The 16523-nt window shown below is 38.1% G+C and overlaps 1 protein-coding gene across 3 annotated transcripts in view; it reads right to left on the bottom strand.

The window, feature by feature from the left end:
- onecut (homeobox protein onecut) overlaps positions 1–16189 on the bottom strand; it is a 387872-nt gene extending 371683 nt beyond the window's left edge. For all 3 annotated transcript variants that reach the window (XM_083117475.1, XM_083117476.1, XM_083117477.1), the window contains exon 1: positions 14542–16189. In XM_083117475.1, coding sequence (XP_082973601.1) covers positions 14542–16030 — 1489 coding nt within the window. In that variant the 5' untranslated portion in view covers positions 16031–16189. The remainder of the gene's footprint in view (positions 1–14541) is intronic.
- Positions 16190–16523: the final 334 nt, after the last annotated feature.

The following is a 16523-nucleotide window of genomic DNA, read 5'->3' as shown; positions in this document are numbered from 1 at the left end:
GAATACGCCCGCTTAAACATATTAGTCTGTAACTTCTAAACACATTAGTTTCGTAGCACGAAAATAAATGAATAAATATGTAGACATATGAAACAAACGAAATAGCATTTCTGGATCCATTTTACATATGGATTTTGCTAAATTTTAGGGAGCGATAATTACGGAAATGAACTATTATTTTCCATGAAACAGAGAACACAAAGTTAAAAAGAAAAACTGGAAGTACTTAAACTTCATCAAATGTTACGTTTGAAATTGTCGCACAAAAATAAAACCAGACTTTACACGTAATTCACATGATTGTTCCAAACTGTGCATGCTATGAATGCATACGCGCGCACACGCACACACGCACATGTACGGTACATTCATAATATTTATAATAGCAATTGATCAATTTCAAGTTGAAGTCAATTAATTTGATAAGTTGGTCATGACTAGACTTTAAATAAAAAGTTATATTGTTTTTAATGCGTGTTTGGGCATTTGAAATTTTCAAACAACGTACTGAAATAGAAAATAAGCTCGCAAGCTTTTGCCTGTGCGCGATCTTTTCTTTTCCATTTCAGATATGACTTCTTCCCAAATATGTACTTGGATTCAGTTTCTAGGAAGACGCAACAAGCTGAAACAATTGCTTTATTAATATTAAGAAGCATTATTTGTGTTTATGTTTATGTATCAATCAGTGATTTTTGGTTCGACTCTGCATTAAGCATGGACGTTTCACTGTGTTAGTTCCTTCTATTTCAATTCACCTTCATCATCCTGATGTCGCTACTTTAACTCGGAAAGTAAATTCTATTAGTGTGCTGTTTCAAAAATTATACAGCCTACCAGTGGGGCTAATACATATGTCATAGTCTGTAGTTTCACATATTCTCTATTTTAACGACAAAAAGGTTTACCTTTTAATTTTAGAATAAGTAATCAACAGGAGTTTTTAAGTTTCGTGAGAAACAACATGAATGTGATTCCACCCAGCATAAAAATGAAAAAAAAAATCTCGTTCAGTACAGATGAGTTGCGATTCTTCTTTTTTTCATTACGCGAGTAGTGGAATAAATATCAGGAGTGAGAGAGATGCTTCTGTTGTTCGTATTACATATAATAATCCTTAAAATTTAGCAACATTGTAATTGCTTCAACTAAACAAGACTTGCATATTAGTTCACATATGCTTTCGACTACGATTTAAACAGCGATTTGGAATGGCCAAGTTTGACATTTTATACGCGATATTCATATTTTTATACGCGCATTTATCACATCAGTAGTCACTACGAAAGATGATGATAAACCAGATCAATATTGATAAAAACTATCATAATTCTAATTGTTCGACTGTTGTACTCGTGTAGTTTAGATTTTCTCTAAAAATAAATTTCCATACTAAACGAGGTTTATTGAATGAATCAGAAAGCGCTCATTGATATGTATTGGAACGAGTATTTGAATTGTAAGCAGCAGCTTATACCCGAACAATTAGTTTAGCGTATGATGATTAACGCAGAAACAGAGCAATCTAGAGTAGTCAATTAGTGTATAAGAGAATGAGAAAATTTTTCAGAAGTAATAAAACTTAGTCCTGGTAGAATAAACAAATCAAACGTAACTCGTAACAAAGTGACAAACTTTTTGGGCCTGTCAAGGTGAAGTACCTTCTTTTAGCAATATAGACTTAACATATTTGTATTTTTCTGTATTATGATTGATTGATTTCTTTATTTTACTTCGCTTTTCTTCCACTTTCGGCTAATCGAGAAGATGAGGATGAGAGATGATATGATGAAATTATGAAGGGACACTCACAAGTAACACCCATGCACAGGCCGGGATTATGTTTATGTGACAACACAACACAGTGTATTTGGCGACACAATCATATATTATTTGGGTTTATATATTTTACGGTTTTGTCATTGTGAAGTTTCATATTTATACATCTCGGTTAACCTAGACAAGTTGCAACATTATGAAAATACAATCTCAAATTTCCATAGATTACCGAGGATCCAATATTTTGTTGTTCTTTATTTTCAGTGCTTGCCTGGGTACTTATATGTACTCACACCTTCTCATAACTCTCTCATTTCTCACTTCTTTCTAGCTGTGGCTGTAATCGACATGTATACGTATGCAGCACAAAGTTAAAATTATTAGTGAAGACAGGAAGATGCTGACCATATTAAGCTTTATATCTGATAATACTTAGGCCCAATAACTGTATCCATTAACTACTTATGAATGTTTGCTCTTATTCTGCTGTTATTGTGAAAAGTATAAACACTCCACGCTATATCAGAACTCCAGTCCTTGGAAGTAGTGCAGTTAGAAGTAACAGTTATTTGCTCGAATAACGGTAACTGTAGCTTGTAATTTTTTAAATTAGGAACTGTAACTGCAACGCAGTTATTTTTTCCACGTAACTAGTGACGAAATTAAAATATGTTTTTGCAGTTATTTTCCTTTACGTAAGTAAATTTTTTTCACGCAGAATTTTGCATTATCGTAAACCAAACGTTCATCTGAAAGACTCCGCAAGTTGGTGATTATTAAAATTGTGGAAGAGGTATTATACTTTTATCTCACAAATCGCAACTGCTCATGTAGCCAAATTGTATTTGTTTTAGAACACCAAGGACGTAAGATAATAAAATCTGCGGTAATTATTCTAGACACACCGCAGCAATGTGGTATGTACGACGACAGTAATTAACAAAATTTGTAATTTCGAGAATAAAAATTAAATAAATAAAAAGAATCTTCAATGTCAAATATTCAGGGTTACTTTTAATTGTATTACTCTATATTTTAATATTTAAAACATATTAAGTTAATTATAATTTAACGATAATTAAGGTTTATATTTCATGCCGTCAGAAAAAATGCATATCTTGCAAATATAAAGTTCAACATTATTGTACGATAGTTCTTGTATAACAGGTTCCCACTGTGAACTGTGAAAATGGAACTGGTTGTGGTAATGGCAGATTAGGTGAAACGAAATTCATAACCAACTGTTCATTACTTTGGTTTTGAACCCAACATTTCTTCTAGGTCGCTAGATAACCGTTGGATGAACGATACAGGCAAACTTCTTCTACTGTATTAACTATCTTTTTACCCTTTGGTAAGTTTCTAACTACATCCAGGACTCTTTGTACTGGTAACGGCAGGATAAAATAGTCGACTCCCTATATAAATACAAGACGAGTCATTGTGCAACTTAGAGTAAAAGATGTTATAACCCACTTTGGTGGCCGAGTGCGCTGAGTGGGTAAGTTCCGGGCTCAGTTTTAGCCTGGATGAGGATGCTTCTATGTAAGTGACTATCAATTCCATCTAATCATCCACATCGTCGCAACCTGAAGAGGCAGAAAAGCGACATAAAATAAATACAAGAGTAACTAATTGACACAGTACTAGGAGCATTTCGGTATTTGGTGCGTTTAAATTCCCGTCATACATTCCCTCAATGCTCGATCAAATGCTATCGATATATTCAAATTATCATGAACATGCCAGTTACCTCTAGTCACGCGATATCAACACCAATGTACAAATAATATCATAATCTCAGCGGACTTCAGCGAATGCTATACGAGTCTCCTCGCCTGAATAATGTGCAGCCGTTATCGATAGAGAATTGTATTTAGGTGTTATTTTAAATTGTAAAGACAGTTTAGGAATTAAGAACCACGTGATTTATCTTAAGGGAGCTCACACACATCGAATCACGCAAAACATGCCATTCATTTCTACAAGCAGAAACAAGTGACACGCGTCTTCAGTGTGAATGCCTTCATTTGTTCTATTTCATTACATAATATATAGCTGTGAATTCGTTTGTCTTATCCCATTGCTGGACAGTATATCATACATTTTGATTTGCTCGATGACGTTTTCTCATTAACACTCTCCGAAATGCCTGGTAAATACTAGTAGCAGCACACAAACAAGAAACGTCCATGTGTACATAAAGATTTCCCTCTGTGAAACACTTTGTAGAAATATAAGTTCAAGTTTACAAGCAGTTACTCCCATCACAGTTGAGCCCGTAAATGATTTTGGTATGCAAATACATGTAAGCAAGAAATGGAAAGAAAAATGTTTTCCAATTACTTTTCTCAATTTTTATTATCCTGTGTTAGGCATACGTTGCTTACGTGTAAATATTATATGTAGTAACTAAATACTAAAAAACCTAAAACTGCTGAAATAATTGCAGCTGTAACATTTCCATCGCTTTACATCTCTGTATCCTGCACTATTTCTGAACAATAATATAAAATGCAAAATGATGTATTATAAAAGATTGATGTACCTAAAATATACAAGTACTTGGTAATGCGATGTTTGTTGGAGGGTTAGGATTCAAGTCTGATGACATTACGTATAAACCCTACCTTAACTCTGTCTGGTTATACCTTCATTTAAGTTGTCATCAACGTGGTACAGCTTTTGACTAATTAAGTGGACGGTGAATGGTGTTGACTGCACCTTAGCTGGTTTTCTTACTACTATCCTGGCGCAAGTATTACGGGAATTGCTTGAAAAAGAAAAACAATATCGAATTTAATTATTAAGCCCCATGAATATTCAACCAGAATGACATTTCTTATTTGCACACGCAATTGATTGATTGATTTGCTTTATTTTACTTCGCTTTTTGTGCCACTTTAGGCTAATTTGAGAAGATGGGGATTAGTTATGATATGATGATATGATGAAATTGATGAATGGACACTCACAAACATCCATGCTCAGCCGAGGATTCGAACCCGGAACCCCTGGCGTCGTAGCGCGATGTGGCATACCCAATCGTCCGATCTATTACAGCTTAATAGAAATAAACACGAACTACGATTCCAAGTTATCATAATTAGTAAGGGTGGAGCTCAACACAATACCGTTACTACCCATTTCAAATGACGCAAGAATCCGACTGCAGGCGGAAGGGAAAACATTTTATTCGCCAAGCGGTTGTCGTGACAGAATGAAACGCAAGACTTACGTTGTTATGGAAACATCAGAAAAATATTTTCAAAGCAACGAGGTAAAATGCTTAAAACGTAGTGGTTTAGAAAGCGGAATGTAAACTTCAGTATACATGTTAGTGCTGTTTTAGGTTTGCATCCTGTAAAATAAGTGAAAATTCAATTTTGGTGTCACATTCTTTCACTAGCTTCCGAAACGACAGGCATTGTACAGATGCAATAGGCCGTGGTGCGAGTTCAAATAAATATAAATCAAAGGAAAATAAATTATTAAGAAAATACTTATGTAGTATGCACACTACAGTTTGTAATTTGTGATTCAATGAGCAAGAAATAGTACATATAAATAAATGAACGTAAATAGCTTATGTCTCTTGCAAAGTGCGAGAAACAATCTTGATTCGAGCCTCAATCAAGGCACAGGTATTCATTTGGTTTTTCTCTTTCATTGTTTTCATCTAATCATCGGAATAAACCTAAGACCTAGAAAAGAAAAGCTAAATAACCACATATATGCAAATACAGACTTGCAGCCAGAAGCTACGTTTAAAAAAATACACGCTCAACCGGGAGCAAGAGAGATCAACATTTAGAAGCCACGCCTTTTGATATTATAACGTTTAGTTTACACTAATTCATGCTTACTGAGAGTTTTTCGTCTGTTTATAAACATGAGCGATGCAGATCAATAATATTGTATTTCGTTTACATCGTGTCGCTGTTTCACGCCAAATGCCGCAAACTAATTTGTTTCGCGTTTCTCGCACTCGTCAACTCGGAAGTTAGCAAGTTGGCGCCGCGTTCGGAACATTTCCCGCCAGTTATAAGCGCATTCACTTTTGCCACTCGCCAAGCTTCTCTCTGTGCCGAGGAGTGAATTTGCTGGAATGAAAGATTAACGTTAGTACGGCTAATCAATGAAAACAGCACGACACTGTGAAGAAATGTTTCAAAGGGCAAAAATTGTTTATTACGTTATCACTATTTATGGAAACTTCAAATGAAGAACAATCTTATACGAGTGTACAGATAAGATCCACAAGCTACCTATAACATCAAGTGACATGCGATTGCTTTAATATACATGTATATGCTAACTGAATTATGGAAAGGAAGCCTTAGCAACATTACCTGCTTTCTTTCCGATGTATGGGGAATTATTGAGAACGAATTTGACCGTATCTCGCTAATTCAAATAAGCAATATCATAACTTATTTTTGGTGGCATAAGAGTGAGAATTTCACTATTTAATATTGATTAGAACTTGAAACATACCCTTCTATTATTGGATTAACATACATTATGAGAATTTAAAATGTCGATTATGATAGAAGCACTGGATAATAATTTATAATTTTGGCTATCATTTTTCAAACTTCTAGCGACATAGAGAGAAAATTATTAAACGTAAGTTAAATTAATCAATACTTGACTCTTCTAGCTTACTGAGATAATTATCAACTTATTGTGTTTTATATTTTTACTCTGAATGGTTACAAATTCAGCAACAGTTGTAATTAAGATTTTTTCATCCTTGTACAAAGTAAAATTTTAAACACAATTCATTTATGTCAACATGTGTTTTTCAGCTTTGTTTTTTATGTGGCACTTCTGAATATAACGGCCAATCTGAAAATATCTGAACAGCATAATAGATAATCATTTATATTCTGGAATTATGCACAAATTTAACAAAATGCTTTATATGGACAATATATGCAATTCTCGAGATATATTTAAACGGCCAGAATTACAACGCTCTAACTAACAAACACAAAATATCAAAGAGAAAACAACAATTATTGAGCATTGTTGTCTCTTGCAAGTTGTTCTTGAAAACGGAAGTTCCATGGTACGCATAAAGTACAGCTAAAAACATTTCCATATCCTTGAAGTTAAGAATGATATTTTCCGTCTTTACTTCACTGTCGTCACAAACATCGGTTGCAGATTTATTTGTGTGAACACTTCGATTAATAGCACTTTTGCTAGAAAACAATGAAGGGTTACGCTGATTTAATTCAACCTTACGTAACTTAAGAAATACACAAAACTTAGAAAGGAAATCTACAGGTAATGCTACACAAACTTTGCTATTATTTTTACACTAAACAGTGCGGCAGGCCTAAAATCAAGGTCTCGTTGTATTGAATTTGCAAGAAACTCACGAAAACCTGCCACCGAAACTTTTCCATGTCTTGTTGAGTCGGTGACGTCATTCTTCAGGATAAAATAATATTTCATAGGGTAAGTCTACGATTATAGGAAATTTGATCCTTCATTTTACAAGCACGCTGGGTACATTTGGACTATTTTAGTCATAACTACATTAATGGTCAAGATTTTGGTGGCATGCATAGTATTGCAATTGCTGGAAACGCATTAATTGCGGATAGTATAATGCTCCCAAGCGGAACACGGTCGGCACCGCTGCCTCGCCCACCGCTCGGAAGGCTATTCAAAGAATGCAGCAGCTGCGGATCGCTTCCGCACTTCATGTCGCGTGCGGATTGGACCATTTCCGGTTCGGCGAAGGGCGCCGATTTCCATGCGGTTTTATCGAGTGCGTATTTGCATAATTTACATTTGGTTCGAGCCCGATTTTTATAATTTTCAGGGATTGATTCCAGGCATTTATTTGCCTCAGACACTTCCTTCATTGACTTAGTAAGTTTATAAAGCTTGTCCTATACACATACCACCGTAGAAAGAAGTTATTAATAGAAATAGATAGTTAGTGTGATCATATAGTCATAAATTTAACTGCTGTAATATATTTCCCATTGATATCAATTTAAAAACGATATTTTTATCGAATATATATATGTGTGTACATAGTAAAATTACAGAGTCGGGAACGGAAAGATAGAATTATATTAAAAATACTAGATAATGTAGTATGTAATGTAATTATTTTATACCGAGAATTTATATTGCTTAGTTCCACCCAACGGAAATCCATTACATAATTATATAAAATGACTTGATAATGTAACTACGAAATTCCCACTAATTAAGAGAATAATACTACTTCACTTTTAATTTTGAATGTGCGATTTTATGTATAGTCACGGATAATTTTGGGTTGTAATGATTTCTTTGACTTTCAACGAAGTCGTTACAACCCGTAAGTGTCTGTGACTGTATAAATAAATATAAGGATCGGCGATAAAACATTTATGACTCTCAATAAATATTTTCAATAAAAATAATAAAAATACCAAGGTGTTCCTTTGAAACGACCTGCGGCACGACATCGATGCTTTCAAAATATTATTTTACGAACAAAAGAGCGGGGACGAAAGTTCCGAAGAACCTGCTTTGCAGCATGAAAACATGTAACCCGACACGTTCCGGATATTTAGGGACTTCGCACCGTAATCCTTCACCTGAAATATTCAGAGCGAATAGAGGCGCGGTGGTTTGCTGACGATAGCTCGTGCGAAAGGTCTGGCGCCCGCTTTCCCAGTCTCATCACGTCAGATTTATCGAGCAGCGTGGTCGAACGACAACGCTCCGCTTCGTATTCGGGGGGTTTCTGTATCATGTCGCGACCGAGAAACCCGCTACTCCCTTTCAGCGGAAACACGTGGTGCTGGGGGAAAGAGTGTGTATACGTTACGCGCGGCGGCACGAAACAAAAGCGGAAGAAGCATTTATAAACAAACGCACTCAGCACGGACTCTGTACTGAGTGTGCATGTAGTTGTGCGTATGTATGTATATATACACACATACGTACGTGTATTTTATTTATGTGTATGCAATAATATGTATATAGGTAGATATATATGAATATATACATCCATATATATAGGTATATATATATATGTATATATATATACATACATATATACACATTGTATGTATTGTATTGTATGTATGTGCGTACATATATTACATATATTACCTATATATACACATATACACATACGACGAACACATGTTTGCGATAAAAAAATCCCAAATATTCCAAAAACACATTACTTTTAAGAATAGCATTCCAAATTGTCCTTATATTGTTCTGTAAATACGGTGCAGTTAATAACACGAGACTAATCGGGAGTATAAAACATGATATTGTTGTTATGGTTCCAAAACTCGTGTACCAACGCAATGATAAAAATGAGATGATAGTCGAATCAACAATCTGTGGCTTTCCTTCAAAGATAAAGCCCAGTGTTCTCGGACGAAGGTCAGAATCAAGAGAATGGTGTAGAATCCATCACTTTCCAAGTGTCAACTTCTAAGTCACTCACTTTACCCATTCCGCACGTACTATTCGAGTTACGATGCCGGCCTTCCGGTCAATGGCCGTAACAGGAGTCGATTGGAAGCCGATACCCGCGGTCTTCCTCTTATCCAACATTCACGCTATTCTTCAAATTCTATACTGCTTTGGCAGACAATGCCTTTTCAGTCATCGGCGGAAAAAAAAAACAAGACCCATGTGGTAATTAACCTCTTCAAACTCCGGCCAAACATGCTCTTCCGGGAACACGTCGCCAAGAGATCGGCGCACGGCAGAGGAAGTTCGGCTTCTTTTAAAGGTTATCGGAGGATTCCCTTGCATCTACTCAATTGGCGATACAGGGAATGAAAGTATATTCGGAATCTCAGAGAAACTGGAGAAAAAGTTTCTCCGGCAGTTTCCCGAGCTTCGTTCCATTCATCCGAGGGAGCGGGGATTGTTCGGTCGCGCGACGCAACAATGTCCTCCAATGCAGGCGCGGAGTCGACGGATCGAATCCCGCCGCTGCCAGAAACAAATTAAGCACCCGCGGCCTTAGTTAACGCGGCAAGAATAAAACGAAAGAACGTATAAAATTCAGTAAAAGCAATGAAAGAAGTATGAACGGATGAAAACTGAGACACGTGACCGCTTAACGTAAGACTGCGGCCGACGGCTTAGAGGCATCTGGAGATCGGGGAAAGAACAAAGTTCCTATTAAGGAATTTTGGGGTGAAAATGTATTCGTAGTTTTACTTTTAACAGGAATTATAGATTTATGTAGGACAACTTGCCTGGCTTGAATTTAAATGTTGTTAGAGGCAACAATATCTTGTTAAAATCTGGTTGTGTTAGCCTCAACCCTCGGAAGACGAACGGCCTTTCGGAACAGGTTAAGCGAGCGAGTTTACAGTTTAATCCGCTTTGTGTTGCAACAAAAGCATAATGACATCATTGCGAGAGGCTAAATTCTACTCCTCTCACCCCCTTCACTAAATTTTGGCCCCGGTCTAGGAATTAAGTGATCGTTGTGGGTTACCTCTGCAGTTGGCAAATGACTAAATAAAAATCATCTCTTCACAAAACTCAAGTGCAAATTATGAGCGCGTGCAAATATCGCAAGGAACAACTTCCATTTTCCCCCGTGGATATGTGTCTGTCATGTGACAAGCCAAGTCAAAATCAATGTCTACGCCGCAAAACTAAAAAGAGTTGAAGAAGTTCTTGCGTTTATTTATTGCTGTTTTCTGCGAAGTAATGTTATAATTGTAAACAAGCGTCAATGTTATTTTTCCAAAACAAATGGCTCTTTCTACGCACTGTAAAATTTTCTGCCTGGAATGAAAAATCGAGAAAGCGCATACTTTCCCAAAGATTCCTCACAGGGTCTCCATTACCATTTCATGATTGAGAGACACTTTCGTGGTCAAATAGAGCACACCTTGGCCAGATGTCCTGCATTCAGATTCATATTCAAGCATAGATGTCTGTATCTATCTATCGGCTCGTTTGGAATAATTCTGATGAAGAGGCATGCAACGGAAATAAATGAACAAACAAAAATATCGTAAGCTGACGCCGGCTTCAACAAAAGGAAAAAATAAAATGCATGCATGTTTGTTGAAGAATGGAGCACGTCTTTTTTCATGACAGGGCGACATAATTAACGGAAGACGGCTAAATAATTAACACGGCTTAAATCCAATGTTCCTTGTCAGTATTCAGTGACTCCCAGTTCTTAACGGACGGCTTGGATATTTTTCAGCCGTTGTTTTTTGTTGTTGTTGTTGTTGTTGTTGCTGTTCGTTTCTACGTTTCAGAAGTTTATTCTATCTCTTTCTTCAGCGATTTTTGTTATTGTGAATATTATCTCATCTTTATATTTCTCGGCTTTTGTTACAAATAAAAAACTACGCCAATCTAAAAAGCCAAATCGAACAGAAACAAAAAAAAATGGGAATTTGGAAACATCTTGGAAAGTTAAGAGAGAAGCCAAGACTCCACTCCACTGTACGTTGTCGGCATCTTAGGAACAGTCGAAGTAAAAATATTGTCAAAATTTCTGGTTGACAATAAGCAAACTATTGCACAATGCAATTACGAATCTTTATGGCCCATTGCGACTATAGGAAAAATGCGTCTATTGTGTGAAATTATCAAACACAAAGGAAAATAACAGCGGTACTCGTTACGCAAATTTCTGCAAATTATCTCCTCCTCGATAAAAGATGAAAAATTTAAATATATTTTTATGGTCTCTTTCTTATAATTTGTCTTAAAATGTAGTATGTCATACATTGTTCGAATAACATAATATTTCACTCTCTTTCCGTGGGTCTTGCATTTAATTAAGTGATTGATTCAATGAGTGCAAAGTTGTTGTTTTTTATTCGGGTACTATTAGCAAAAATTCTAATTGACTTCAAAAACTTGAAAATCTTGCTCCTACATGTGGAAATTTGTGACAGCTAGGCACTAAGTGAATCCAGGTAGAAGTGATTAATCCTGACCTTGATGGCTCTGGAATTACAACAAATTTAGTATGTACTGACAACGATATAATTAACATTTGGCGTGCATTGTTCTCTCGAATAAAGTTCTTTGAAACTCGTAACATTTTCCCTTATTCTATTGAACTACAAAAATGAACTGGTGTAATTGGAATGTAGTTTGAAGTATTTATAATTTTTACTGAATGGGATTAAAATAATGAAAACGCCAGACGGAGGCAGAAGGGCCAGCCAGTCTACTCTTCCATTATTGCAAACAAACAAGTAAGTTTTAATCATACGTATTTTCATGTGATATTTAGGGGGTAAAATTAATGTTATTGCACCACTCCCAAACTTAAAAAATAATCTCACTAACCCTCTGCTAGCCCACTAATTGTTTTTGCTAGAGGCGTTACTGGCTTAGCAGCTCACTTGCTGCTGAGGTAAGTGGTAATACTTGTGTAACTTTATGATATTTTCCTCCAATTTTAATCCGGATTGCACTTAGCCATAAAGGCATAAACATGTGCAATCTGATATATTTATCCTATTTTATCTTTTTTTACAAATCATACAACTGTATGTTATAACACCATAGAAATATATTAGCAGATGGTATCACTTTTTATGCAGTGTTTCTCCCTTAAACAACAGAATCAATTTACAGTTTGCGTGTGCCTTACACTTTATGTTACTCGACATTTTTGCATGTAAGTATTTGAAAACAGATACTTCTACTGTAAAATTAATGAAAATTACCACTGCATCATATTATTCCAGCATACAATAAAGCAACATTGCTGGATTACGATCCTCATTTTCTACCTAAAAGAACAAGAGAAATCATCCAGAAATAAGCTTGCTACTGTCCAGAACACGAATCTGGGTAGAACTCCTATTTAACGATGACCACGCTGCTTTGCTTGTTGCCTGCAATAATACAGAAGCTGAAAATGTTTGATACAGACAAAGGACAAATTTGTCACTTGTAAAGGAACTTCAAAATAGCATCATTAAATTGTGTAATGAATGCATAAATATTCTCCAAGCAATTAAAAATGTACCTGGATATTAACAACAGCATAACAACAGAGACCCACCAAATACAATTATGGGTTTTAGGCTGCACATTCTATAAAGAAACTCCTCCAGAATGTACTGGACTGATAATTTACATTCTGAAGGGGCGTTACTTTCATTAGTGCTTACATTTTATTGACAATTCAACCTTACTCAGCTCTAATACACAATATGTCCTCCTTCATTCTAATCATTTAGTACGTTAATTTTTTTTATCGGAATACAATATCTGCTATTTTTAAAGATTTTAATATCTGTCTGTCACTTAATATGTTTTTAAATTATGTTCTTGTGATGTCCATTGTAATCACATACAAAATTCTCGTCCATTTTACTGCTGCATGGGTGTCAGTAGTTTGGCCTGTTTTCCATGAATTTTGACAGGAATTCGTCAACAATTTTCTGGGGATATTCTGCCCACGTTTGAGACATATTTTATCAACAAATTTAAGTTTTAGCCCAACTTAACATTACCGTCCAGAAAATCAAAATGCTTTTTAACGTCATGCAGAACACATTTAATATAAATGCTATCTCTTTTTTACGTTTTAGCTTTAAACTTACGCTGATATTTATGTCATGAAACCTACTCTTAACGTAACAAGGAATGCCATCGTCGTTACTCATCGTGCATACTCTTGCCACCTTTTGGGCATTACAGTCAACTCTCCTGAACGGATGCACGAAGTTGCCTGCCCTCTCTCGGCACAATTGCGAATCTGCAGGACGCCTGCCTCCCTAAGGAGTTGCGGAGACGGGGAGGGGGAAGAAAACGCGGAGGGCGGGATAACGGGGAGGCGGGACCGCGTGTATCTCTCCTGTTGCTAGTAATCAATAAATGGAGAACTTCGTGGGAAACCGTATGATGGGCAGCCCACACACTATCAGGGAGTTTTAATTCGCCTTTTCGTCCTTTATCTTTTAAATCGCGCAGTAATTATTTTAATTTGGAGGAATATATTAAATTTCATGTTGTACTTGTCATTATAAGGCAGTAAAAAATACCCGTTTGGAACTACGACAAACATCACATTCTGTTTTCACAAAATATTTAAGTACCTATTTATTTATAATAAATGTATTAATCTAAACGAATATACCAATGCCCCGACCAAGAACGTCAATATTTTTGCACATGCTCCCAAGACACCGCGATACACGACGCAACTCACAACTTCCGCAAAACCGCAGTCATTTGTTTGATATTTTACGTGTTTTATAATCATAATTTATTACGCTCACGGGAATAAAATGCCTGTCAAGTATTTATTAACTGTCCGTTTGATATTCATAACTATTTATTTTAATTTTCAGCTATCATGTTTGCTGCGAGTAAGCGTGACACGTCACTCTTTCAAAACACGTGGCGGACCGCCTGTTTATCGACTGGTGCACGTGGGGGAGTCCCGTAGACCGCGTGGCTCGCGAGAACACAACTTTCTTGCGTCTTTTCCAAATTTTCATCTGACAAAAGTAAACTTTAAGGGCTATCGATTGTTTTTCGCCTTTCCCGATATTTACAACACTTAGTTAATGCACCTTTAGTACTGTCAACACTAATTCTTCTTTAATTCTAAAGTGCAAAATAAAATATTTCTTTTCGGGGAAACAAACGTTAAAAAACTAATGCAGAGAGACTTTTGTTTTAACGCGCGTCTTTGACACTCCTATCAGCACACTAATAATTAATTGACAAGACAATAACACACCAGATAAGAGAAAAATAGCGGAAACTTACCTGCTAGTCTAAGAGCTGACATCCTCTGAAATTCTGGCTCTTGCAGCCACTTCCACATTCGTCGGAACGTCTCTCGACCCGATTTCAGCTTTGACCAGGGCTTGGGATTGCGGAGGAGATCGGAGAGCGTGCCTTGTGATCGACAAAGAACGCGCTGGGCGAAGATGGCCTGTGGGATGCTGTACCTCTTGAGTTCGGCGCTGATCCTCTGGGCAAGTTCCTTCGTGTTGATCTCTTCTACTTCTCCTCCGCCGCCGCCGCCTCCACCGCTTGATGCTGGAGCTGTCTTCACGGCTACGGGTGTCGGATGCTGCGGTTGCAGACTTGCGGGCATCGTCGTGGGGATCGTAACGGCGCTGGTAGGGGGTGAAGGAGACGTGACAACTTCTCTCTGGATAGGTGCGACCAACGATGGGGAATGATGAGGAGACACACTGTGTGGTGTGATTGTTGTCAGACCGTTGATCGTAGGCAGACTCGTGGCGAGAGATGTCGTGCCACCGAAACTTGTAACTATGGTATTCGGGGGTGAGTGAAGCGAGGCTGACGGGGGCGACAAGGTAGGACTCTGTGGAGCACCAAGCGTAGCACGGGCGATGTCACGTTGGGTATATGGTGAATCGTAGCTATTAGGCGACATGGATTTTTGAGGCGAATGAAGACCATTTTGACTGTACGAACTTTGTGGTGAAAGTGGGGAATGTTGTTGCGGAATGCCGATGCCAAGGCCATTGTTGGGAGAGGAATAATGCGGGGGAGACATGCTCATTGAAGGGAGCTTGTCGTAACTGTATGGAGAATTGACACCCATGCCGAGGCCGATGTTTCCTAAGCCATTGTTCTGCATGACTGTGAAAGATCCGGACACGTTGCCCGTGTGTCCGTAAGCGAATTTGTCTGACATCGTCGAAATAGGAGGAAGGGGTTGCAAAGGTGTGAGTGTGGCGTAAGAGGAACTGGGGCTAAAACCGGGAGGTGACATTCTTCCGTTGACCGAGGTGAGAGTCTGATAAGTTGGTTCTGGTTGAAGGGCACGAAAATCTGAGGCGTCGATCATGCTTGCAACACTCACCGAGATACCTGAAGTAGGCGAGAGTTTCCCTGGACTTAGAAGTTCTGAGTCATGTGAGTCCAATTGCGAGTCGTCTTGCGGTGGCACGATCACAGATAGCGTCTCTTGTTTGGTGGCGAGAGACTCGCTCGCAAGGCTCACCCCCTCGGCAGATAAGTCTTCGGCACTGGGCAATTCTTGCTTGATGTGGATACGTACTGTCTCCACCGATACCGACTCTGTGAGAGACTCGTGGGAAGTGGGCACTGACCCCGGCACGGCAGAGCGTGAAATAGTAGGGCTCAGCTCACCCGGCGACATCAGGTCGGCATGCGTAGATGCAGCTGGTGAATCGACCGAGTCGGGTAATGGCGTTTGCTCACTGAGAGACTGTGAGTCAGGCAGCGACTGCTCGCCCATCTCCCCCATGCTATCCATGTTTTCTCACTCACCGCACACGCTAACGGCACCAACCGAGTCTCCAATGTTCACTCCACACACTAATTATAATAAATACGAAAACACAAGTCCCTGGTCAAAGACTTTAACGGCGGAAAAGTCCCATACACAAAATTTTCACCAGCCAGCAGACGTCCATGTTTGTATGAAAAGCCTCTGCGCATCCAATTGAGCACGCGCAACTGTCGTGAGAAATGAAACCACCGTGCGACTTCCTTTCGCCTCCTCGAGTTTGTTTTAAAAACACGAGTACTATCTGGTAGTAATTAGATGCACATTTCGTTTACAAACGCGTTATCTTCCTTCTGGCTCGCTTTCGCGGCTTCAGACTTCCTGCCAGACACCCGCTCCCAGACCCTCTCTCCCCTCGAGCGCTTCACCCGGCCACGCCAGTTGCCAGCTGCGAGTGAAATGGCTTCCGTTTACTCTGAAAGTACTGGACTTCTATTGTCTGGTATTTGGCGCGTTAGGG

The sequence above is a fragment of the Lepisma saccharinum genome, chromosome 2 (genome assembly GCF_977018435.1).
Source record: "Lepisma saccharinum chromosome 2, izLepSacc3.1, whole genome shotgun sequence".
NCBI lineage: Eukaryota > Metazoa > Arthropoda > Insecta > Zygentoma > Lepismatidae > Lepisma > Lepisma saccharinum.
The sequence above is the reverse complement of the archived record's forward strand: the minus strand, read 5'-3'. Positions and strand labels throughout refer to the sequence as shown.